The 27,881-nt window shown below is 41.6% G+C and overlaps 1 protein-coding gene across 1 annotated transcript in view; it reads right to left on the reverse strand.

Annotated features, from left to right (window-relative positions):
- The window catches only part of LOC114266517 (dicer-like protein 4), a 130,284-nt gene that overhangs the window by 36,549 nt on the left and 65,854 nt on the right, over positions 1–27,881 (reverse strand). The window contains exons 12-16 of the mRNA XM_082925113.1: positions 19,138–19,298; positions 18,840–19,046; positions 18,106–18,368; positions 17,739–18,013; positions 17,235–17,662 (exon numbers count right to left, since the gene is read on the reverse strand). Coding sequence (XP_082781239.1) covers positions 17,235–17,662; positions 17,739–18,013; positions 18,106–18,368; positions 18,840–19,046; positions 19,138–19,298 — 1,334 coding nt within the window. The remainder of the gene's footprint in view (positions 1–17,234; positions 17,663–17,738; positions 18,014–18,105; positions 18,369–18,839; positions 19,047–19,137; positions 19,299–27,881) is intronic.

Consider the following 27,881-nt stretch of genomic DNA (forward strand, 5'->3'; position numbering starts at 1 on the left):
AAAGTTCAGCCACATTCTCTTCCTAATCTTAAAATCTTTGATCATTGCATTCTTCTTCCTTTCTTCAACAACCACAGCATTGTCTACTTCTATTTCCTTCACATCATGTTATCTATCTTAATTAGGAGCTTCAATTAAAGGAGAAAAGAAAGGTCACATTTTGCAACCACTGATTCTAAACCACAAAGGTTAAAACTTCATGTGGTTGCTCTCACAACACGTTTCCTCGATGTTTATTAAGAAAAGCATCAATAGGAGACTTTAAAGATAGCATTGTTTCCACCTAGAATCAACTTTTGTTTCCAAAACATATATCCTCGAACCAAAATCAGTTTTTGTGGCTTTAATGTATATTGAGAAGGCATCAAACTTGGAACTGCATTCAACAATTTCAGCTAAACATTCTAACAAATCAAATACATAAAAATAAGACAACCTAATCCTAAACAAGTATATAAAACATACAAAGTGCGCTTCATAGTTTTCCATGATTTGCATTACTTTAGTTATGAAAGGAAGAGGAACATTGAAGAACAGTAGTAAACATAATTAATACACTCAGAATACTATAAATAGCAGACACTATCATACCAATTTATATTTTAAAATCTCTTATCCATTATTTTTTTTATGAAGCCTAATGCTTGATGTGACTGCACAAATACCATTCATGCATAGTTCTAATAAAAATGCAAATACTGATTGTCAAGATGTTATATGCAGATTTAATAAATCTTGAAATTGGTGTCCTTAATTTGAAGTCAGGTGATTTATGTTGGAGAGGGTTGGGACCCTTGGTTCCAGCAATAGGGAAGTTCTGTAAATTATGGCAAGTTCAATGATATTCTCAAAATGTCTCGAGAATTCCACAAAAAAGAAAAAAAAAAGAAAAAAACAATTTGTCCAACTAGTATTGTCTTATGTGTCAATTTAATTTTCTTGGGAAAAAAGGTTTAAGATAGTATTTTCTTTGTCATAATCCTAGATAACATTTATTAATAAGTGATCTCACATGTCCAAAGCCCCTATAATGTATCTCTCAGGGTTACCCTAATTGGATTGGTTATTTCAGAGCTACTTTCAAGTAGGAATTCAAACATAGAGATTCACCTTTTCTATGTTTCCCTCCTGTCCCAACCCCCAAAGTTTCAACTTCCCAATATGTGCAAAGAAAGCAGTTTCCTATTTTCAAGCATTAATTTGACAAATTTTTTAAAAAATCCAAAGATTATTATTATTTTTTCCCGGATCTTCAGGTTTCGTAGTCATATCTTGGTATCAGAATGTTCTGTAGAAACTTTTCCATTGAAGTTTGCAAAGTCAAAGGTAAGAATACTTCAGCTGGACTTTGGTACAAGAAGCTTCCCATTATTATCATATTGTGTTTCAAGTGATAAAGCTTGAATTCAAACTTTATTTGAATTAATATTTGCCAGTTTTCTTGGTTATCTCCTCATACACATTGATGTAGCCACCAAGAACTAGAAAAATAGAAATAGAAGAAACTTGGGATTACAATCCCAAAATAACTCTCAATATCAATCTAAAAAATTATTATTAATATTCATCAAAGTCTATGTAAATAAAACCACTACAAGAAGTCATATATATAGGCATAAGTACCAACTAATTAATATAATTAGAAATTATGACTTAATAGGATTTTGTTTTTTATTAGCAATTTTCAATTCTATACATATAATTAGAAATTAAGATTTAATAGGATTGTATTTCTTTGTTAGTAGTTTTCAGTGCCTTAGTTTCCTATTTTTGTGTTTCCTAATTAGGTGTGTTACTTATGCCTAATATATATAGCATCTTGTAATGTTTTTAGTTACCTAGACCTTGAATAGATAATTATTATTGAGATTGATATTGAGAGTTATTTTGTGATTCTGATCCTCAGTTTCTTTAGTTCTATTCTTCTTGTTCTTGGTGCTACATCATTTTGGTATCAAAGCAAAACTTTGGTCCATTGCCTGACAACCATTCTTTATGATAGTCATCCATCACAGCCATCCCAGAAGTCTCGTACCAATGCCTACAACTGTAAGTTTTCTGAATAAAACTGTATATTAGTCTTGAATTAATTTGAACAAAGAATACATACATCATTTATATAGAGTACCACTAATTCCTAACCCTACACGAATACATTACTGAGATATATAGAAGTCTAATAGACATAGGACACTTATTCCTAATCTGAGGAGATCACATATTCTCACACCCCCGCTCAAACTCAAGGTGTTTTAGCAGAAAACACTGAGAGTTTGTCAAGAAAAAACCGAAACCGAGCAGTGGTGTGAGTCTTAGTGAAGAAGTCAACAAGTTGCAGAGCCGAAGAGACAAAAGGAAGCGAGATAAAGCCAGACTGCAGATGCTGACGGACGAAGTAACAATCAATCTCAATATGTTTTGTCCGTTCATGGAAGACAGTGTTATGAGCAATTTGAATAGCACTTCGGTTGTCACAATAGAGAGAGGTTGGGGAAGATTGAGGGACGCCCAACTCAGATAAGAGCTGACGAAGCCAGACAATTTCAGCAGTAGCATGAGCCATAGCACGATACTCAGCTTCGGCAGTAGAACGGGCAACAATAGTCTGTTTCTTGCTTTTCCAAGAAATTAGGGAATCGCCAAGAAACATACAGAAACCAGAAGTAGATTTACGATCATTAACATCACCAGCCCAATCAGCATCAGCATAAGCCACCAAGTCTAAGGAAGAAGTAGAAGAGAACAGCAAGCCCTGAAAGATAGTACTGCGAAGATAACGAAGAATCCGAAGCAAAGCAGCCCAATGTGTAGAGCGAGGGGCAGAAACAAACTGACTAATCACATGGACAGCATAGGCAAGACCAGGGCGAGTAACTGTCAGATAGACTAAGCAACCCACAAGCTCGCGATATAACGTAGGATCATCTAGAGGAACCCCATCAGTAGTGTTGAGCTTTACATTAAGTTCAATGGGGGTATCAGACAGCTTAGTGTCAGTAAGTCTGGCACGATGGATAACCTCGTTAGCATACTTAGCCTGCGATAGAAAGTAACCCTTGGGAGAAGAAGCCACCTCAATGCCAAGAAAATACCGCAATGGTCCCAGATCCTTCATTTCGAAGGTGCGAAAGAGATGCTGCTTGACCTCAGAGATAGCAGAAGAGTCAGAGCCAGTGATGATCATATCATCTACATATAGTAAGAGAGCAACAAAACCAGCCGAGGTATGTTTTAGAAATAAAGCAGAGTCGGAAGCAGAAGGATGAAACCCAAGCTCGGTAACAGCAGTCTGAAAGCGATCATACCAAGCACGAGGAGACTGCTTCAGACCATATAGAGCACGCCGAAGACGACAGACTTGGCCAGAGGAATGGTGAAGACCAGGGGGAGGACGCATATAAACCTCCTCAGTGAGATTGCCATTAAGAAAAGCATTCTTAACATCCATCTGATAAAGGGGCCAAGAACGAACAGCAGCGACAGAAATCAAAGTACGGACAGTAGTCATCTTGGCAACAGGAGCAAATGTCTCCTCATAATCAATACCATACTCCTGGGAGAAACCTTTGGCCACCAGACGAGCTTTGTAGCGCTCAAGAGAACCATCAGAATGAGTCTTGACTTTGCAGACCCATTTGCAACCAACTAGATTCTTACCAACAGGTAAAGGAACCAACTCCCAAGTACTCGTTTTCTGTAGAGCAAACAACTCATCCTCCATAGCTTGAACCCAATGAGGATCCTGACAGGCCTCCTTGTAAGACTGAGGTTCTGCAAAAGAGTGAATAACAGACAAAAAGGTACGATAGGAAGCAGAAAAACAAGTATTAGACCAACCCAACCTTTTTGGAGGATGACGCGCTCGAGGAGGATATCGGTGTGCAGCAGGATCAGAGTCGTCAGAAGCAGGAGGATCAGCAGCAGCGGTAGAGACAACTAGTAGAGGAGGAGCCTTGCGACGAGAATAAACTAACAACGGAGGAGAAGGAGAAGGCGAAGGAGGAGGCGAAGGAGGAGTAGTCAGAGGTGAAGCAGAAGGAGAAGATGGAATAAGCTCAGGAGGAACTGTGGAGATTTACTCATCAGATGGGACCTCAGAAGGAAATGGATCAATATGAACCAAATCCTCTTTGGAAACTGGGGCGGTGAGAGGAGGAAGCTGAAAGTAAGATAGACGTTCGAGAAAGGCAACATGGCGGGAGACATAAAGGCGACAAGAAACAGGGTCATAACAGCGATAACCTTTCTGAGTGAGACTATATCCCAAAAAAACACATAGGACAGATCGGGCACTAAGTTTAGTCCTATCTTTACGGGGTAAAAGGACAAAACACACAGACCCAAATACATGAAGGAGGGAGTAATTAGGAGGTTGAGAAAAGAGAGCCTCATAAGGAGACCGACCCGAAAGAAGGGGGGTAGGCATACGATTGAGAAGAAAAGCAGCAGTAAGAACTGCCTCACCCCAAAACGGAGCTGGAACGGAGGCAGAGAGAAGAAGAGATCTAGCTGTCTCAAGAAGATGACGGTGTTTACGCTCAGCTCGGCCATTTTGGGTAGGTGTATCAGTACAAGAAGTTTGGTGAATGGTACCCAAGTTGGCCAAATATTCACAGAATTCAGTTTTAAAGTATTCCCCACCCAAGTCAGACCGCAACAATTTAATAGTAGATCCAAACTGTGTAGTGACCATAGACTGGAAAATACGATATATTTGGTAGAAGTCAGACTTATGAGTCATAAGATAAACCCATGTGTAACGGGTGCAATCATCTACAAAAGACACATAATATACTGAACCCCCTTTAGTAAGAACAGGAGAGGGTCCCCAGACATCAGTATGCACAAGAGAGAAAGAAGAAACAGAAATAGACGTACTTTTATTAAAAGGTAAAGCTGACATTTTAGCAAGTTTACACCCCCGACATTCATCAATTTGACTAGGAGAAACTTTACCCAACAATCCTGACTGAGCTAAAGACCGTAAGCGGTCAACAGACAAATGACCAAGACGAGAATGCCATAAGTAAAACTGACTCGACTGAGAATCTAATTGATACGAGGAAAGTGCAGCTGGAGAGGTGGATAAGGGGAGATGCAAGCTTTCAACCACATAGAGATCTCCAATTCTACGGCCGGTCCCAATCTGCTTCTTGGACACCCGATCCTGCACACAACAGATAGAAGAGGAAAAGATAACATCAAAACCAGACGCATCAAGTTGACTGATAGATAACAAACTGACAGATAACTGAGGAACATAAAAGACAGAAGGAATAGTAACAGCAGACATGGCAGAGGGTAAGACATACCCAACAGATAAAACAGACATACCAGATCCATTAGCAGTATTAATAGTAATAGGAACGGGTGGGGGAATACAATTTTGAAGTAAGGAAATGTGAGGAGTCATATGATGTGAGGCACCAAAATCAAAAATCCAAACAGAAGAAGGGATACCTGAAGAGGACCTAAGCAAACCTGAATGAAGAGAGGTAAGAGCGGAGGCAGATGGGAATGACTGAGAGGTGGACAAGATATGCTGAAGTTGTGCAACCTGAGCACTCAGGGAAGCCAAGTCAGGATCAGGAGCCGGAGTAGATGCAGTGTAAGCAGCAGGAGGTCGGAAAGTACTCGAAGTAGTACCGCGGAACTGTGTCTGAGAAGACGGAGCAGGCTGACGTCCCTTTTTAGGACAATTGTTCTTCCAATGACCCCTCTGATGGCAGAAAGCACACTCATCTAGCCCTAATGGTCCTCTCTTGGGTTTCGCAGTGGCCTGAAGTTGATGAGAAGGAGGGGTCGATAACAAGGGCGGCTTGGCAGGAGCCAAGAACACAGAAGGAGGCAAAGTCTGACTGGCCGTCTTAAGACGGGTTTCCTCGGAGAGGAGTTCACGAACAATAGCATCCACAGAGGGAAGAGGAGATCGGTGAAGGATGCCATCTCGAATAGCCTCATACTGAGGGGAGAGAGCTGTTAAGAACTGGACTAAACGACCCTGTTCCCGAAACTCAATACAAGCGTCTAGTATCTTGAGACTAGGTGGTTCCATAAGAGCCAACTGATCCCAGAGACCTGTCATCTCAATATAAAAGTCCTGAATAGTTTGATCCCGCTGACGAGCACCCTGAATAGTTGTTTCCAACTCATACCGCTTGGCAAAATTGGACTGCTGATAAACACCGAGTAAATAATTCCACACTTCCTTGGCAGTACTGTACTTGGAAAACATCATTCCAATACGGTCATCCACAGAGTTATGAAACCAGGTAAGAACTTGGGCATTATCACAATCCCAAGTGTCACAGGAAGACAGATACCCTTCTACCTTTGGGTCCGATGGACGAGGAACAGAACTAGAAACATAGCCCCATTTTTTTTGACCAAGAAGAAAATTCTTCATAACACTGGCCCAATAGGCATAATTGCCACCATTGAGTTTACATTTAATGGCTTGAATTTTAGGGTCCATTATTGTAATAAACTAAAGATTAATGGGTCAAAGTATACTAATAACTTAATAAATGGGCCAAACAGGAATAAGGGTTTTAATACTATTGATAACAAATCACCGGGACAGAGATAGAGAGATGAGAACCAGAGTCGCGAGAGAGAGTCGCAATGATGAACCGAGATGAAGCCACAGAGAGAGAGAGAGAGAACCAAAGTCAGAAAATCGCAAGAGGGAGTTGCGATGATGAACCGAGATGAAGCCGACGAGGACTGAGAGAGATACGATTATGCAAGGGCGATAATTGATCGCGATTTACAGCCGATGGGTTGCGACTGAACAGAGAGGCTACGGCTGTTAGGGTTTCGACTCTGCAAGCTAGGGTTTCGAACTCAGCTCTGATACCATGTAAGTTTTCTGAATAAAACTGTATATTAGTCTTGAATTAATTTGAACAAAGAATACATACATCATTTATATAGAGTACCACTAATTCCTAACCCTACATGAACACATTACTGAGATATATAGAAGTCTAATAGACATAGGACACTTATTCCTAATCCGAGGAGAACACATATTCTCACAACAACGTGGCCCTGAGCCATCGTTGAATAGCCTTCAACAATCAGCCAACCATCATCAACTTTAAACAATCTCATCATTGCCAGCCATCACCAACACAACCAGCAATGACCTGACTTCACCCAGCTAGTCCATTGAAAGTTGCCTTTACGGTCCCCATGACACATCCTATTACATCTGACTACATATATACATATATATATATATATATATATGCATAACAAGGGTCCAAACTTCAAAATCATGGTATCCATTGAAAACCTGGTTGGCTGGAATGCAAAAAAGGTTAATGCAACATTGCTAAGTGTAGCCTACTGCGCTACTAGAAAGTAGGCAGATAGTAAATACAAATCAAGAATACATATATATGAAGCTTGAGTAACCAGCTTAGGGTATGATAGAATATCACCCCCTATTTATAAATGAAGATTAGGGTTTACAAGAAAGTCAATTACAAGATAATCCCTGAGGGCACAAAATGATTACAGACAGACCTTAGTGAAACTTCCGGCTAATATAATATGCTAACACTCCCCCTCAAGCTGGTGCGAAGATATCTCTCATGCCCAGCTTGCCTAATATGTCATGAAATGGTTTATTCCCAATCCCCTTGGTGAGAATGTCAGCAAGTTGTTCACCAGACTGGACAAAAGGAGTACAAATGGTACCACTAGTGAGTTTCTCCTTAATGAAGTGGCGATCAATCTCAACATGTTTTGTCCTGTCATGTTGAACTGGATTGTGAGCGATGTTGATGGCGGCCTTATTATCACAGTATAACCGCATGGAGTCCGTCTGATCAATACCTAGATCACGCAACAATAATTTGATCCATAAAAGTTCACACACACCTTGTGCCATAGCTCTAAACTCAACTTCTGCACTTGACCTGGCAACCACATTCTGTTTCTTACTCCTCCAAGTAACTAGGTTGCCGCCAACAAATGTGCAATACTCTGAAGTTGATCTCCTATCAGTTACTAACCCAGCCCAGTCAGCATCTGTATAGGCTTCTACACGAAGATGATCATACTTTGAAAAATACAGACCCTTACCAGGAGCAGACTTCAAATACCTCAAGATTCTCATGACAGCATCAAAGTGAATCTGATGCGGAGCATGCATAAACTGACTAACTACACTGACAGCAACAGCAATATCAGGACGGGAGTGAGATAGATAAATGAGCTTACCCACTAATCGTTGATAGCTCCCCCTATCCACAACTTCTCCTCCTTCATCATCCCTCAATTTCTGATTGGGTTCCAGTGGGGTGGCACATGCTGTAAAATAAATTGACAGAGAGAGAATAAATTGTATGTATTATTGATTGATGTATGTAATTGTTATGTATTACAAATGGTGAGGGGCTCCTTATATAGGAGATGTAGTGGAGTAGGTGGTAGTGGTAGGTGTGTAGTAGGTGGTAGTAGGTGGTGGTAGGTGTAGTAGGTGGAGTAGGTGATGGTAGGTTTTAACAGCCCCCGCAAACTCAAGGGGGATAGGAACTAACCAACTTGAGTTTGGAGAGAGTAACAAAACAAGAAAATAATCTGAAAAATAAAAAATGGATAGGAGACACTGTATGGTCGTGTCAGACCGTTGTAGAAGACTGTATGGTTATGGCAGACCGATGTAGAAGACACTGGCTCGTGTTGGACCGATGTAGAAGACAGTTTATGGGGTCATGTCGGACCGTTGTAGCAGACAATGTTGTGACAGTTGTTGGGACAGTTTACGGAGTCTTGCTGGACCCTTGTAGAAACTAACCGGAATCAATGTCGGGACAGTTTACAGAGTCTTGTCGGACCCATGAAGGAGCTAACCGGAATCAATGTCGGGACAGTTTACAGAGTCTTGTCGGACCCATGAAGGAGCTAACCGGAATCAATATCGGGACAGTTTACAGAGTCTTGTCGGACCCTTAAAAAGTCGCACCCTCAAAAGGTGTGCCCAATCTTTCAAAAAGGCGTGCCATCAAAAGGCGTGCCCAATCCATAAAAAGGCGTGCCATCAAAAGGCGAGCCCAAGTCATAAAAAGATGTGCCGGACATGATGGCGAGGCGCGTCACCACATTGGCTTGCGCGCCCGTTTTGTCGTCTGGCGTCAAGTGGCGCGCGATGCGCGTGTCTGCCTCGGCTATTTAACCAAGACGGAGGCTGAGGCTGAGACAAAAAAACCTGCTAAAATCCTCTGAAAAACTCTTCCTTTTCTGAGAGAGATACGCTGTAACACTCTGCTGCCCAGTCCTTCTCTGAAAGTACCAGTCGGAAATCGCTGCTTCGCTTAAACACTCAGCAACCCAAAAAACATGGCCTCTTCTTCCCGTCCAGCTACCCAGAACATGGCCTCCTCTTCCCGTGGTCTGCTCACGCTCTTTCCAGACCTGAACGAGTCCACAAGAGAAATAACTGGTGCGGTGGCCAGTGAACCTCAACCAAACACCTCTGGTTTTGCTCCGTTGAACTTTCCGATGCGATCTGTGGAGCAAAAAATGGCGGTGCAAACTGATATTGAGGCCAATCAGTATACTTTGAAGTCATGTGTGGAGACCATGACGGCGGTCACAAACTTGTCGCATCGGCTTCAGAGTAGGACAAATGAGGGGCAACAGTTAAACGCCCAACTGGCTCTGCTCCAACGCATGTATAAGGATGCGCGAGCAGAGATAAGTGTGCTAAAGGCGGAAAATAAGGAGCTGAAGCGGAAGGCCACCGTGATGTTTCGATTTGGAGGTCCACCGTATGCTGTAGTGGAGGAGCAGGGAGGAGGCAACTTGCTTGGTGGTCTAGGAAGCACGGAGGCAACACCGTCAAGGGCCGCGCAGGACGGAGGCAAGAAGAAGAGACCGGCGGCAGAGTAGATAAGAAAAAATCCCGCCTGTAGATGTGTTGTTTGTTTTTGTTTTTTTTTTTTGTTTTTGTTTTTTTTTTGTAAAATTGTGATCGGGGTTGAGCCCTGAGATGAATAAAATATGGTTTGTTGTGCAAATTTGGAAATTGTTTTGTTTAGGTTTTTTTGTTTTTTTGTTTGAATGGAAAAATTATGTGTCAAAAGAATATATTATAACAAACATATATATATAGTAAAATAAAAGAAAGTGCGCTGGATTATGGCTCCAGGCCCTTTTTTATTTTTATTTTTATTTTTATTTTTATTTTTTTTTGTTTATTTTGCGGCAGGGGAGGTATTGGGTTTTGTGTGTTTGGGCTTTGTGTGGAATGGAAAAGGGAAGATAAAATTAAATAAATAAAGGTATGTTGGTAGTGGGGAACATGGGTGTGAAAAAGAAATAAATAAAAAAGAAAAAAAGAAAAGAAGATTGGGTTTGGACGGCGTAATTAAACAATTTGGGGATGATGGTTTTGGGTGGAGAAAAAGTGTATGTAATAATAATAAGAAAAGTGAATTGGGTGGCCCGAGGAGGGTTCAATTCAGTTGCTTATTTATTTATTTATTTTATTTGTTTTTGGTGGAGTGGATCACATGGGTGAGTGGTGGTAAAGGAAGTAAAAGAAAAAATAAAGAAATAAGAGAAGAAAAGTAAAATGGGGTGGGGGATGTATATGGAGAGAGAGAATCAGTGCTTAGGTTCTGGTTGGGACCCACTTGCTCTACATTACCAGTAAATAGTTCCAATAACCCACCACACCCATCGAAAATGAGAGTGTATTTCGAAAATAGTTTCAATAAAGCACGTCCCTCGTGCTGATAACGCCGATGATGATAAACGAAAATAAAAATCAGGAAGAGACATGCCAGGTGGGTTGAAGAATAAAAAATAAGGAAAAGGCTGAAATATTAAAAAAAAAAATTGTGGGTGTGAAAGTGAAAATATGAGAGAGAGAGAGACACAACGATCGAGATGATGAGGAGCCAAAGACAGAAGCTGGTCCTTGTGAACAGAGCACCGAACCGACTATTGAGGTAAAACGCATGAAAAGAATGGTTTCGAACAGGGAATCTGTGAGACGCTCAAGAAGTAGAAAGCAAGCACGGCGGCGGAGTGGTGGCGGAAGGCGATGCAGAAATGCAGAAATTTCAAGAATATATTGAGGCTCGTCAAGAGGAGCATCGTAAGATTCAGGTGTTCCAGCGCGAGCTTCCTCTGTGTTTAGAGCTTGTGGCTCAAGCGATTGAGGCTTATAAGCAACAGTGGTCAGGGACAAGCACAGAGTGCTTTCATGGCCAATCTGAATGTTCTGAACAGACATCAACTGAAGGAACTTGTGAAGAAGCACTCTGATGGTTGATGATTTTGATGGGGATGAACATGCATCCGCCAACTCCAATGCAGGGAGTATGTCCAAGTTGAAGGAACTTGTGAAGAAGCACTCTGAGTTCATTAGCTACCCAATCTACCTCTGGACAGAGAAGACCACAGAGAAAGAAATTAGTGACGATGAAGATGAGGAAACAAAGAAAGAAGAGTTTCTGGTATGTGTTTGTGGTATGTGTTGAAAAACTCCCGCGGGCAGCGAAGGCAAGGTTGCCGGCCGGCTGCCCGCCGGAAAGAAAGGAGTATAGGCCTAAATCTTATAGCTCTGATACCATGTAAAATAAATTGACAGAGAGAGAATAAATTGTATGTATTATTGATTGATGTATGTAATTGTTATGTATTACAAATGGTGAGGGGCTCCTTATATAGGAGATGTAGTGGAGTAGGTGGTAGTAGGTGGTAGTGGTAGGTGTGTAGTAGGTGGTAGTAGGTGGTGGTAGGTGTAGTAGGTGGAGTAGGTGATGGTAGGTTTTAACACATACCTTACAGCCAAGCATCCCAGTTTCCTTCAACAGGTCAAGCACATATTTTCTCTGTGAGATAAATATCCCATCCTTAGAGCGAGCAACTTCAATTCCCAGAAAATACTTCAAGCTTCCCAAGTCTTTGATTTCAAATTCTTTAGCTAAATATTTCTTCAACAGAGGTATTTCCCCACTATCATTGCCTGTAAGAACTATGTCATCTACATAAACAATAAGTGCTGTAGTCTTACCGCGTGAGGAATGTTTCACAAACAATGTGTGATCTGCCTGACTTTGTTTGAAGCCATATTTAAACATAGCCTGAGTGAATCTCTCAAACCAAGCCCTTGGAGACTGTTTGAGACCATATAATGACTTCCGTAGTTTGCATACTTTGCCTTCTGTTTGATGATCCTCAAAACCCGGAGGAATGCCCATATATACTTCTTCTTCGAGGTCACCATGGAGAAACGCATTCTTGACATCAAATTGATAAAGCGGCCAATCTAGATTAGCTGCTAGAGAGAGAAGTACTCTGACTGAATTCATTTTAGCCACTGGTGCGAAGGTCTCCTGATAATCAATGCCATATGTCTGAGTAAACCCTTTTGCCACAAGTCTTGCCTTGTAACGCTCAATAGACCCATCTGCTTTGTGTTTCACAGTATATACCCATTTACATCCCACAGGTCGTTTGCCCGTAGGCAACTCAATCAATTCCCAAGTGCCATTCTTCCTAAGTGCTTTCATTTCCTCAATCATGGCTAGTTTCCACTCAGAGGTAGCAAGAGCATCCTGAAAATGGTTAGGAATGCTAACAGAGGAAATATTGGACACAAACGCTCTATATGAGGATGACAAATGAGAGTATGATACAAACTGTGAGATGGGATGTTGAGTACAAGATCTTACACCCTTCCTCTTGGCAATAGGAACATCAAGATCAATGGACTCAAGAGATTCAAAGTTACCTAGACTCTCATCAGAAGCAGGAGATGGCAGTGGAGTAGCAGAAACGGTCCCGTGTATCCAGTTAACTTGTTTTCTATCTATGTCCCGGACATAAACATGCCCGTCCTTATTCTTGGTGACAGTGGGTTCTATAGTCCCAATAGAAGAGGGGGGTGCAAGAACAACTGGTTCCACCATAGGAAGCACAGTAGTAGAGGGTGGTGCAAGAACAACTGGTTCCACCATAGGAGGCACAGGAACTGGTTCCACCATAGGAGGCACAGGACTCACTTCACACCAAGGCTCCCCCGGAAATGAGGACGGTGACACCGGAGAGGACAAGAAATAGGACTGGGACTCAAAGAAAGTTACATCCATGGACACAAACCACTTACGAGAAGAAGGGTGGTAACATTTATACCCCTTTTGAGTAGGAGAGTAACCAAGGAAAACACATTTGAGGGAGCGAGGGTCCAACTTACCACGAGAGGGAGAGTGATTATGGACAAAACAGACACAACCAAATATTTTGGGAGGAATAGAAAACAAAGACGGAGAACCGAGGAGGACGTGAAGCGGAGCCTGTTTGTCCAAGACCTGGGTAGGGAGACGATTAATAAGATGGGCAGCGGTGAGAACAGCGTCGCCCCAATAGGGCCGAGGCACATTCATAAAAAAACACATGCACCGAGCCATGTCAAGAAGATGCCGATTCTTGCGTTCGGCCACCCCATTTTGTTGAGGGGTATTGGTGCAAGAGGTCTGATGGATAATGCCATGAGTAGAGAAATATTGGCCTAACCCAGAATCTATGTATTCCCCGCCATTATCAGAACGAAATATTTTGATAGTGGCCCCAAACTGAGTACAAATCATCTTATGAAAAGTGCGAAACACAGAGAAAACCTCACTCTTATCTTTCATGAGATACACCCAAGTAGCACGAGAAAAATCATCAATAAATGTAACAAACTAGCGATGACCTTTCACAGACAGAACACGAGAGGGACCCCAAACATCAGAATGTATTAATGAAAAAGGAACGAAACTTTTATTCAAATTGGGAGCAAAAGAAGCTCTATGTTGTTTGCCAAGTTGACAAGACTCACAAAGAAAGTCAGACACATGATGATTTGCGAAACTAGAAGGAAATAAATGCTTAAGTAAATGAAATGAGGGATGCCCAAGACGCCGATGCCACAGCCATAAATCAGCGGGGGTAGTAGAAGACGTGGTGGAAGAATAAGCAAGTTTGTCCGGTTGATCTAGAAAGTAGAGACCATTTTCTGCACTACCACTGCCAATCGTTCTCCCCGTGACAAGGTCCTGAAAAAGACAATGATCAGAAAAAAACGTCACACTACAATTCAAATCCTGGGTAAGACGACTTAAGGATAACAGATTAACAGAAAATTTGGGAACATGGAGAACAGAAGATAGATGTATGGTAGGAGTGACTTGGACTAAACCTTTTCCAAAAATGGAAGAAACAGTACCATCGGCAATCCTAACTTTGTCCTGACCTGAAGAGGGCTTATAGACAGAGAAAAGATCAGAGGAGCCAGACATATGATCTGAGGCACCAGAATCAATAATCTAAGGCAAAGATGTATGACACAGGAAAGCACAAGGAGAAGATGCTAAGTTACCTGAGCGGGCAAAGGATGGGGAAGCGGTACTGAGAGCAGTAGAAGATCGGCGGTCCAACAATTGGCGCAAAGCATCCTCCAGCTTAGTATCAGAAGCTTGGGTAACAGAAGTAGAATTAGAATCAAGGGTATCAACGGCACTAGACTGATGAGCCCGGGAATAGGAACCACGTCCTCGAGATTGGCCTGACCGACCTCCTCGAGAACCAGACCGATCACCTCGACCCCCGGATGGAGTCCTATAAAGCTTCCAACACGTCTCACGAGTATGCCGCGGCTTCTTGCAATAATCACAGAATACAGACTCCTTAGCAGCAGACGGAGGAGGCAGGCTGAGGCCATCTCGAGGAGTAGACAGTAATGCGGAACGGTCAGTAGAGACAGGGGACATCATAGCAGACCGACGACTCTCCTCATTTTGTACATAGGCAAATGCCTCCTGAAGTGAAGGAAGAGTGTCCATACTCAGAACTCGACCCCTAACTGGATCATACTCCACATTTAGGCTGGCCAAAAATTTAAAGACTCGTTCCCGTGCGATGAACTTCTTGTACCCGACAGAATCAGCAGGGCAAACGGGCTTATAGTCTTCCAGGTGGTCAAGGCGTTTCCAGCCGTTGGTGAGGAAAGTGAAGTACTGAAGAACAGTCTGCTCCCCCTGAAGTGAGCTCTCAATAGATCGGCGCAACTCAAATGCTTGTGAAAAATTTCCTTTGCGGGAATAGGTAACAGCCACAGCCTCCCAAATGTCCTGGACAGTCTCCATAGACAAGTAGCCCTCACCAAGTTCTGGAACCATTGAATGGATAAGCCAACTCATAATCAAAGAGTTGGTAATCTCCCATTGGTCATAACCTGAGTCAGTGGTACTAGGTGCCTGTATCCTGCCATCAACATACCCCATCTTCCCTCTGCTTTTCAAAAACATAGTCAAACTTTGAGACCATGCTAGATAGTTCTGACCATTAAATAGAGATGTGGTGATTTTCAGACTAGGGTTGGGGTTCTCAGTCATGGTAGTAGGTAGAATGGGACTCTCACTCTTTGGTGTTTGAGAAGAAGGGGACACACTGGTTGAATCTGTCATGGATACAATACTACCAAACCCGCAACAAAACTAGTGGAAATCACAAATCCGGAAGGTGGTAGTGAGATAACAGACACAATGACCACTATAAAGACATAACAAAATTAAGAAATCATTTTTTTTTTTTTTTTGTTTTGTTTTGTTTTGTTTTTTTTTTTTTTTTTATTATTATTATTATTATTATTATTTTATTTTATATATATATATTGATTTATTTAGGTATACATGTATTTATATAGAAATATATATAACAGGCTATATTTATATATATATCAGGATATATATATATATATATTTATATATACCAAGGCTGAGATCATACCACAGTGAGACAGAGGCTGAGGACGATGACGACGAGCGACGAAGGACTGGAGGAGATCGACGAGCTGAGGAGCTGACGGCTGAGTGACGATCGACAGAGGAAGGCGAGGAGATCGACGAGGTGAGGGAGACGACAGAGGAAGGCGAGGAAGACGAGCTGAGGAGATCGACGAGGTGAGGAAGACGAGCTGACGGCTGAGTGATGATCCACCCAGGTAAGCTTCGAACCCTAGAGTGTAGTTGGTGTAAAGGTCTACCAACGAGGGTGAGCCGAAACCCTAGAGGTTCTGCTCTGATACCATGAAGCTTGAGTAACCAGCTTAGGGTATGATAGAATATCACCCCCTATTTATAAATGAAGATTAGGGTTTACAAGAAAGTCAATTACAAGATAATCCCTGAGGGCACAAAATGATTACAGACAGACATTAGTGAAACTTTCGGCTAATATAATATGCTAACAATATAGACTACAGTGCAATAAGCTAAATAGAATCAAGGAGTAGATGTGAACAAAGAAGAAAACTATGGGAAAGTATTATATTTTTATAGTGTTGACCAACCATGTGTGGCTGGAGAAAGACCTAAATTAGTTCTGCATTGGGCAACAGAATAAAGAAATGAAATTGACTCACAATACAATACCAAAAGGGAGTTGTTTCAAAAGATGACACATGATATTGTAGGGTGCGTTTGACCTCGTTTTCATTCTCTGTTTTCTATTCTCAAAAACAAAAAACACGTAAACTGACATGGAAAAGTGTTTGGCAATCAGCTACAGAACAAATTTTTCTGAAAGCACCTCATTTCTTAGGAAAACAATTTAAGGTAGTTTTCTAAATTTTCAAAATTTGATTTTGCACAAAAAATGAAAACAATGGTGTTTTTTATTTTATTTTATTTTATTTTTAATTGTTTTTGTCAAAAACACAAACAATAAAGGAAAGCATTGAAAATAAAAATTATACCAAGCAGCCTTTACACTCTTGGCCAATATGGCCAGTCCCAGTGATCTATGAGAAAGGTAGATTGGGTAGACCTATCCAAAGACATATTATGACCACATCTTTGGAGATGAAATTAAATCAAGATAAAACAAAGGGGTTCCACATATTTATTTTGAATCGAGAATGATGAAGAAACAAAGTTGGAAAGCTCCGTATGAAATTATAAGTATCACCTATCGTGAACCAACTTTAGGTCCTCAAGTATTTCAACAACAAGAGCATACTTCTCAGAGTAGATGCAAATGGATTAACAAACTGTAGTGGTACCTATAATTGAGTGAATTCATGACTGAAGAAAAATAATGCATAGCATTTTTAAAAAGAAAGCTAACAATTCATTTACCTACGATTTTTTTTTTAAAAAAAAAAAGCTCACACACATACATAGAAAAACATTGAGAAAATAAAGGAAGCACAAAATGCAGTTACCTACGTTATATAGTGCTCTATATGATTTGTTGAATCTTTAAATGGGCTGTATCCATTCTTCTCTGGAACAACATCAGAAATAAAGAAAAATGTATCCTTGCATGGAGCATACACCAAACTATTTAGGACATCATTTATGATGTGAGGACCATTAGCAAGTTCCAGGTGGTTGTTCAAATGAGGGATGACACTATCTCTAGCATCCTGCCTGCTCCTGAAAATTGGTGATGATAAACATCTTCGGATAAGCTTCCAGTCAACAGTCATTGTGCTCTTGTATTCACACAGAATGACAGGAAGCAACAGGTAGAAAGTTGGTGAGCCTGAGCCACTAAAACCATTTTTTCCCAAAGAAACAAACTCCGAAATGAACTCCGATCGATCAAGGATGACCTTGAGGTACATTTCTTGAAAATTTTGTGCCTGAAGAATCTGTAAAAATACAACGGAAAAGGGCCATCAAGTTATAATGGATATTAAATTTTGTTTTTAAATAATATTTGCCTACCTCGTCTTTATCAAATTTTGCAACTCCTGATGGGACAAGCTCTGTCATCACTAATCTTCCACGAGCCAAAAAGAGATCAAGTTTCATTCTCTCAGCCTCTCTTGGGAGAGGTGCTTTCACAAAAAGAGCAAAATTTTTATAAAACCTATCTGCTGGATCAGGACTGAGTTTTATAAAATAAGAGTTAAGATAAACAGGATTCTCCAAATCAGTCCATGGTTCTTTGAGTGCAGCAGGAATACGCATCTCATGCAGTTCTCTTCTTGAAGCTTCATCTGCCAATAAACAGAATTATAATTGTCACAACTCACAACCTAGAGAAGAAAAATGGCATCAGAATTTTAGTATCTTCTTGGTGTTCCCTAACCATCACAGCTGTCTGAACCAGAAAAGTCTTGCATCAATTCCTCATTTTCGTCATCTTCATCAGGCAAGAGATACTCATTCAAGGCACCCTTTTCATGCAATTCTTTACATGCTTTCAAACAGGCATCTTTCTTGGCTGCTTCCATTGAAGATTGTGGTAAACTGCTGATTTGATGAATTGGGGCATTGGAAGGGAGAATTATGCTGCAGACTGTTCCCTCTACATCGTCGAAGCAGGAGAACTCTGGCTTGGGGTTGAAATACCTATGAAACATAAACCATCTTTAGTAAATAAATTTTTGAACTATAAAACATTTTGGATAAATTACACTAACTACCCTTGAGGTTTAGGAAAAAAAAAAAAAAAACTCATAAGTTTGGCATAATTACACTGATCTCCCTTTTAGCAAGGTTAAAGTGAGTGAAATTAATATAGATAGTGTGCATACACAGGAATAAATAAGGTAAAATATATATTTCAGTGTCACAGATTAAAACATTATTTTTCCATCCATACATATAACGAATTATTGTAGAAAATGGGACTAAGTGTTGTATGAATTAAAACTTTAAGGAAATCCAATGTAATTATACCAAACTTATGGGGCCCAATGCATTTCCTTCAACCTTCAAGGGAGGTTAGTGTAATTTACCAAAACATTTTTAGTACACTTTAGTAAGAGAACTTGAATTACAGAGCTCAAATATCAATGGGAATACAGAAAAAGACCATACTCATCATGTGGAAGTTTAGAACAATAATGGTGAAGTAATGAGATGCTATATCCAGAACTGATGGTAGCACCAGTTGATGCTACTTTGTAGGTTTTTTCCTCCAAATCAACAAATGTCACACTAGATGTTCTGGATGCAATTTCCGCATTCATTTTATCTTCCTCTTTTTTAAAATCTTCTATTAGATTCAGCTCATTCTGGTTGCCCCTGCAATGTTGTGAAAGATATAAATTTTGTCCTTGAGAAAGGAACCAAATTGATGGAGTCTATATATATGGTATATGCTTTAGAGAAGTACCTGTCCACCAAAAAAGCATATTCAGATTGTGGCATGCGTGCACGGCCTCTTGACTGTATAAAACTAGCAACAGTTTCCGGAAGATCAAACCGTATGACAAGGCAGCATGTTTGGATATCAAGTCCTTCCTCACCAACTTTAGTCGCAACTAATAAATTCAGCTGCCAAATCAAGAACTTGTCAAATTCAGTTTCTAAAAATAATCCATAAAAGCCAATTATAACATATCACACAAGTTATCAGATCCCAATCTAAGAAGTTCATGCCTGTTACACAGAACACTACAAATTCTACAATGCCATGCTTATGTGAAACAGAATGCCTTCTGAAGTATTCTCTTTCAAATTTTTATCCATTCTGATTCATCCCCAAATATTCTGCTGGAAATTTGTGTTAATGCATATAATAAGATAGTGGCATGTTGTAAGATAAATTGATAGAGAGAGAGAATAAATTATGTATATATTAATGTATTGAATGTTTTATTGATTGATATTTGTTTTGATGTATTGTATGTACATTATATAGGAGATGGAGATGTGAAGTGGAGGTGGAGTGGTGGAGTAGGTGAAGTGGAGTGTGTAGTGGAGTAGGTGAAGTGGAGGTGGAGTGGTGTAGTGGGTTAGGTTTAGTGGAGTAGGTTTAGGTGTACATTAACAGCCCCCCTCAAACTCAAGGAGGATAGGAACTAACCAACTTGAGTTTGAAGAGAGTAACAAAACAGGAAAGTAAACTGATAAATAAAATAAAACAGGATAGGAGACATGGTATGGTCGTGTCAGACCGATGTAGCAGACAGTTTATGGGGTCATGTCGGACCGTTGTAGCAGACAGTTTACGGGGTCATGTCGGACCGTTGTAGCAGACACTGTGTGGTCGTGTCAGACCGATGTAGAAGACAGTTTATGGGGTCATGTCGGACCGATGTAGAAGACAGTTTATGGGGTCATGTTGGACCGATGTAGAAGACAGTTTACGGGGTCATGTCGGACCGTTGTAGCAGACACTGTGTGGTCGTGTCAGACCGATGTAGAAGACAGTTTACGGGGTCATGTCGGACCGTTGTAGCAGACAATGTTGTGACAGTTGTTGTGACAGTTTACGGAGTCTTGCTGGACCTTTGTAGAAACTAACCGGAATCAATGTCGGGACAGTTTATAGAGTCTTGTCGGACCCATGAAGGAGCTAACCGGAATCAATGTCGGGACAGTTTACAGAGTCTTGTCGGACCCTTAAAAAGTCGCACCCTCAAAAGGTGTGCCCAATCTTTCAAAAGGCGTGCCATCAAAAGGCGAGCCCAAGTCATAAAAAGATGTGCCGGACATGATGGCGAGGCGCGTCACCACATTGGCTTGCGCGCCCGTTTTGTCGTCTGGCGTCAAGTGGCGCGCGATGCGCGTGTCTGCCTTGGCTATTTAACCAAGACGGATGCTGAAGCTGAGGTAGAGGCTAAGACAAAAAACTGGCTAAAAACCTCTGAGAAACTCTTCGTTGTCTTGAGAGAGATACTCTGTAACACTCTGTAACCAACCCTTCTCTGAAATACTCAGCAACCCATAACATGGCCTCTTCGTCCCGTAGTCTGCTCACTCTCTTTCCCGACCTCAACGAGTCAACAAGAGAGATAACTGGTGTGGTGGCCCATGAACCGCAACCAAACACCTCTGGTTTTGCTCCGTTGAACTTTCCGATGCGGTCGGTGGAGCAAAAAATGGCAGTTCAAACGGATATTGAAGCCAATCAGTATACTTTGAAGTCATGTGTGGAGACCATGACGGCAGTCACAAACTTGTCGCACCGGCTGCAGAGTAGAACAAATGAGGTGCAGCAGTTAAACGCCCAACTGGCTCTGCTCCAACGCATGTATAAGGATGCGCGAGCAGAGATAAGTGTGCTAAAGGCGAAAAATAAGGAGCTGAAGCGGAAGGCCACCGTTATGTTCCGATTTGGAGGTCCGCCATATGCTGCAGTGGAGGAGCAAGGAGTAGTGATCGTGCCCAGTGGAGTGGGAAACACGGAGGCAACACCGTCAAGGGCCGCCCAAGACGGAGGCAAAAAGAAGAGACCTGCGGCAGAGTAGAGAAGAAAAATCCCACTGTGGGTGTGGTTGTTTTGTTGTTTTTGTTTGTTTGTTTGTTTGTTTTTTTTTTGTTTTTTTTTTTTTGATGTAAAATGGTGATCGGGGTGAGCCCCGATATGAATAAAATGAGTTTGGTTTTTTTTTATTTTTTTATTTTTTTAGTTTGTTTTATTATTATTATTATGTTTTTTTTTTTTTATAAATAAGAATAATAATAATAATAATAATAAAAAAATGGGTATCATGGAGTGGGCGGTGGAATAGATTATGGAGTTTTGGATGAGTGGGTGCAGAGGTGAAGATTGGTTTAAAAATAAAAAGGGTGCACATGGTGGGTATGTGAAAGATGTTTTGGTGGGAGAGATGATTATGTTGGAAAAAAAAAAAAAAAAAAGAGAGAGACTTGGGACCCTCGTTCTTCAGGATCTGAGAGAATGCATCGAAGGAACTCTTGTATTTGACAGCCTCACCAGAGGTCATCATCATTCTTCTCCGAACAGTATCAATTGGGTATGATGCAAGGCCAGCACCGTTGGTGATGACCCAACCAAGGGCAAAGCTAGCGAGAAATTATCCTGCAATTTTCCAGTAAGGACCACTGGCTTCAGAGAATCATGCATTCCAAAGTACAGACCACGATAGACAATGATCCCAACACATGGAAGCTGTGCCTCTGTCTCTCTGCTCGTGCGCAACCCATTTCCTTTGCTGAGCCATCAACACCCTTTGATTTCAACGCCTCTGCTTTCTCAATGAAGCCTGGTACATGTTTCATACTGCAACCGGGAGTGAAGGTGCCGGGAACGCCGAAGAGGATGACCGGCGGCGAGAGAGTGGAAGAGGTGGGTTGAACCATCAGGTAGATCGGTGCGGAAGGAACGAGATTGGAGTCGAGCAAGTTGAGAATACCAGCGCAGACGAGAGAGAGCTCGGACTCGACCTTGGATCTATAGTCCTTGACCAAAACGACATGGTCATCGTTCTTGCGAGACTCCTCTTTCTGCTCGATCGAGGAGACAATACACCAGGCAGCACGGAGAGAGCCGATGACGTTCCTGTTTTCGTACAGCTTCTGCAAAAGTATCCGTCTCGCTTCAACAATCTCAGGTGTTGATAGAAGCTTGGCATCATGCTCATGCAGTCTTGGGAGCAACAAAATAAAATATATCATCCAAAATTTTTCTTCACTCAAAGAACTGCAGGTTTGATGCCTCAAAGCTGCAAAATTTGGGACCAGATCTTCAACAGTTGAAGCATGTTCTTTTTGAGCATCAGACATAACGCAATAGTCTGGGGCTTGATTCCAAAAATAGAGAAGGAAGAAAACCCATCATTGTTGCAGACATGGTGTTCGACGAAATGTCCCAGAGGGATTTTGGGTTTGCTTCGGTGAGGTGGTGAAGAAGAGTGAATGTATGTGTAGAGAACTTTAGCGGACTAGGTTGAGGTCCGGCGGGCGGTCAAGGCAAGGTTGCCGCCCGCCGGAAGGCGAAGAACACCAAGATCTTTAACCTATAGCTCTGATACCATGTAAGATAAATTGATAGAGAGAGAGAATAAATTATGTATATATTAATGTATTGAATGTTTTATTGATTGATATTTGTTTTGATGTATTGTATGTACATTATATAGGAGATGGAGATGTGAAGTGGAGGTGGAGTGGTAGAGTAGGTGAAGTGGAGTGTGTAGTGGAGTAGGTGAAGTGGAGGTGGAGTGGTGTAGTGGGTTAGGTTTAGTGGAGTAGGTTTAGGTGTACATTAACACATGTATATAATATGATAGTGGTGTTGGTGGTAGATAGTGGCATGTATAGAATATGATAGTGGCGTTGGTGGTAGATAGTGGCATGTATAGAATATGATAGTTGTGTTGGTGGTAGATAATGGCATGTATATAATATGATAGTGGTAGATAGTGGTAATATATAATATGTAAGTGGCATATAATGGGTTATAATGATGTTTGTAATATCTCCTATATAAGGAGTGTCATTTGGTCTTGTAAAATAAGAAGTTTTGAATATAACAGAAATATATTCCTTCTTCCTCATATTTTCGGAGTTCTTCTTCCTCATATTTTCTAAGTTGGTATCAGAGCAACAAAAAACACAGCAGCCCTAAAACCGTCATAGCCATGTCGGAAGGCACGTCCGAAACCACTTCAACCCCTGCCGCTGCCATTCCAGTGAAAACGTCCAACTCTCACTCTGTCCAAATCACCACCATCCGCCTAAATGGTGATAATTTTCTCCGCTGGTCACAATCTGTCCGGATGTATATCCGTGGGCAAGGAAAGATCGGTTACATCACTGGTGACAAGAAGGCTCCTGCTGTTAATGATCCGCTGTTCGACAGTTGGGACGCTGAAAACTCCATGGTTATGACATGGTTGGTCAATTCCATGGAGGAGGATATAAGCTCTAATTACATGTGCTATCCTACTGCACAAGAATTGTGGGATAATGTTAGTCAGATGTATTCTGACCTAGGAAATCAATCTCAAGTTTTCGAATTAACTTTGAAGTTGGGAGAGATTCGTCAAGGAGATGATTCTGTCACCAAATATTTCAATTCGTTGAAAAGGTTGTGGCAGGATCTTGACATCTTCAACACATACGAATGGAAATCGGTTGACGACTGCAACCACCACAAGAAAACTGTGGAAGACAGCCGTATTTACAAGTTTCTTGTCGGCCTCAACATTGAGTTCGATGAAGTGCGAGGAAGAATTATTGGCAGACCTCCTCTCCCATCCATTGGCGAAGTATTTGCTGAAGTCAGAAGGGAAGAGAGCCGAAGAAGCGTCATGCTTAAGAAAAAAGGTACTGGAAAAGCGATGCTGCGGCCAACAAGGCTGCAAATTACCAGCGCAGGTTTGATAATAAGCCACGGGTCTGGTGTGATTTTTGCAACAAGCCTCGCCATACACGCGAAACATGTTGGAAGATCCATGGCAAACCTGTCAACTGGAAAAGCAGCAAACAAGGAGAAAAGAATCGTGGCTTTCCTACCGCTAATGAAGCCGATTCAGGTCCCTTCAACAAAGAGCAGATTGATCAACTCTTAAAGCTGATAAAATCCAACTCCTCATTCGGTACTCCTAGTGTTTTGTTGGCACAAACAGGTAGAAATCCTAAAGCCTTCTCTTGCCTAAACTTCTCTCCGTGGATCATAGACACATGACTAGTTTTTCTCATTTATTTAGTACCTATTTCCCTTGTTCTGGTCATGACAAAATCAGAATAGCCGATGGTAGTTTTTCACCTATTGCAGGAAAAGGATTTATTAAACTAACTGAGAAAATTAATCTCAATGCTGTTCTTCACGTCCCCAACTTAGCCTGTAACCTTTTGTCTGTCAGTAAACTATCTAAGGATTCTAATTGTCGTGTTACATTTTTTGAATCCCATTGTGAATTTCAGGACCAGAACTCGGGGATGATGATTGGGCGTGCTAGGATGCTTGAAGGTCTTTACTACTTTGATGAAGTACCTGTTAGTAATAAAAAAGCTCAGAGCTTTAATAGTACTAGTTTAATCTCTGTTCGAGAAAAAATAATGCTATGGCACTACAGGCTAGGACATCCTAGTTTTCTTTATCTGAAACATTTATTTCCAGAATTATTTAAAGGGATTGATTGTTCTTCTTTTCATTGTGAAAGTTGCATTTTTGCAAAATTTCGTCGCTCTACTTATTTGCCAAAACCTTACCAGGCTTCCAAACCTTTTTATTTGATTCATAGTGATGTTTGGGGCCCTTCTAAAATCACTACTCTTTCTGGTAAAAGACGGTTTGTTACATTTATTGATGACTGTTAAAACCTATCACCTACTTCACCCACTTAAACCTACTCCACTAAACCTAACCCACTACACCACTACCACCTCACCTACTCCACTAAACCTAACCCACTCCACCACTACCACCTCCACTTCACCTACTCCTTACCTACTACACACTCACCCTCTTCTATATATAGGAATCATGAATCATTGTAATAAAAAATAACATACAATCAATCAATAATACAATTCTCTATTTCTCTTTATACATTAAATTTCTACATGGTATCAGAGCCATAAGATTTAGGCCCGTATTTTGTTTTCTCACCGGCGGGCAGCCGGCCGGCAACCTTGCCTTCGCTGCCCGCTGGAATTTTGTACACATACCTTCACTTTCCTGCCTCTTCCAACTTTCTTACAACTGTTGTCCCATAGATGGGCTTCATATCTACCAGTCCATCTATGCCTTGTGACACCTCTATACTGTGAAGTCCTCTGTCCAAATGCATCAATGGACTTCCTATGGACAACCTGCTTCTGATCAAGCTTCTCAGACCCTCTTTTCTTCCTCTCCTTGAATGGTGTTTGGTACACCTCATGGCCTCTAAATGCATAGTAATCTGAGTATTGCTGGGCTAATAACGAAGGCCTCTCGAGCAACTGAGATGGGGCTTCATATTCCCTTGCCCATCCAGCATCCATAACCATCACTTTGTCACAGTCCATAACTGTGGGTATTCTGTGAGCTATGCTGATTATTGTACACGACACAAAGTCCTCGTGAATGATTTTCTGAATGACAGCATCGGTCTGGGAGTCGACAGAAGCCGTTGCTTCGTCCATAAACAGAATCTTGCTGTGTTTCAGCATGACTCTCCCCAAGCACAGAAGCTGTCTCTGTCCCACACTCCAATTGTCTCCGCCATCAACCACTGATGCATTGAGTTTTTCAGGCTTTGCAGCCACAACATCTTTCAATTGGCAACGTTCAAGACTCTTCCATATTTCCGAATCTGGACAGAAATCATCACATTTCTCACCTTTTTTTCTTTTATTTTGTCCTCCACTTTACACCTCACATGCCTTCTCTCTGTCTAAACAATAATTTTCCACCATCTCCCTCTTTTTCTACACAATATTTTTGTACCACCGCCCACTCCATGATACCAATATTATTATTATTATTATTATTATTATTATTATTATTATTATTATTATTATTATTTTCACAAAAAAAAAAAAAAAAAAAATTCATTCCAGTTGATTTTTCTGCATTACCACACCTACCATTCGAGTTTGCCAAACACACTTGCTTTATTCATTTCAGGGATCAACCCCGATCACAATTTTACACCAAAAAAAAAAAAAAAAAAAAAAACCACAAACAACACCCACAGATTTGTTTTCTTTTCCGCAGCCGGCCACCCACCGCCCTCACTTCTTCGCCTATTCCGCCGGTCTTTTCTTCTTGCCTCCGTCCTGGGCGGCCCTTGACAGTGTTGCCTCCGAGTTTCCCACTCCACTGGGCACGATCACTACTCCCTGCTCCTCCACTGCAGCATATGGCGCCCCTCCAAATCGGAACATAACGGTGGCCTTCCGCTTCAGCTCCTTGTTTTCCGCCTTTAGCACACTTATCTCTGCTCGCGCATCCTTATACATGCGTTGGAGCAGAGCCAGTTGGGCGTTTACCTGCTGCACCTCATTTGTCCTACTCTGCAGCCGGTTCGACAAATTTGTAACCGCAGTCATGGTTTCCACACATGACTTCAATGTATACTGATTGGCCTCCACATCCGACTGCACTGCCATTCTTTGCTCCACAGACCGCATAGGAAAGTTCAACGGAGCAAACTCCGGGGCGCTTGGTTGAGGTTCCAGTGCCACCGCACCAGTTATCTCTCTTGTTGACTCGTTGAGGTCGGGAAAAAGAGTGAGCAGACCACGGGACGAAGAGGCCATATTCTGGGTAGCTGAACGGGAAGACGAGGCCATGTTATGGGTTGCTGAGTGTTTCAGAGAAAGGTTGGTTACAGAATGGCAACAGAGTGTTCCAGAATCTCTTTCTCAGAAACGAAAGAGTTTTTTCAAAGGATTTTAGGCGGTTTCAGACTGGTTTGCACAGCCTCCGCCTCAACCTTGGTTAAATAGCCGAGGCCGACACGCCACTCTGTCGCTCACGTGCCTCGCCGCGTCTCTGGCTCACCTTTTGATGGCTCGACGCTTTCTGTCAAGCACGCCTTTTGATGAAGTGGGCGCGTCTTTTGAGGGCGCGACTTTTGAGGGCTCACTATATATATCCATATATATATATATTTGGGCAGCCTATATACACCATCATACAGTGTAGTTTTTAAGGGTCCGACAAGACTCTGTAAACTGTCCCGACATTGATTCCGGTTAGCTCCTTCATGGGTCCGACAAGACTCAGTAAACTGTCCCGACATTGATTCCGGTTAGCTCCTTCATGGGTCCGACAAGACTCTGTAAACTGTCCCGACATTGATTCCGGTTAGTTTCTACAAGGGTCCAGCAAGACTCCGTAAACTGTCACAACAACTATCACAACATTGTCTGCTACAACGGTCCGACATGACCCCATAAACTGTCTTCTACATCGGTCTGACACAACCATCCAGTGTCCTCTACAACGTTATGACACCACCATACAGTGTCTTCACCATCGGTCTGACACGACCATACAGTGTCTCCTATCCTCTTTTATTTTATGTATTCGTCTATTTTCTTGTTTTGTTACTCTCTCCAAACTCAAGTTGGCTAGTTCCTATCCCCCTTGAGTTTGCGGGGGCTGTTAAAACCTATCACCTACTTCACCCACTTAAACCTACTCCACTAAACCTAACCCACTACACCACTACC

Source organism: Camellia sinensis, chromosome 4 (genome assembly GCF_055761805.1).
Source record: "Camellia sinensis isolate YWXY chromosome 4, ASM5576180v1, whole genome shotgun sequence".
Taxonomy (NCBI): domain Eukaryota; kingdom Viridiplantae; phylum Streptophyta; class Magnoliopsida; order Ericales; family Theaceae; genus Camellia; species Camellia sinensis.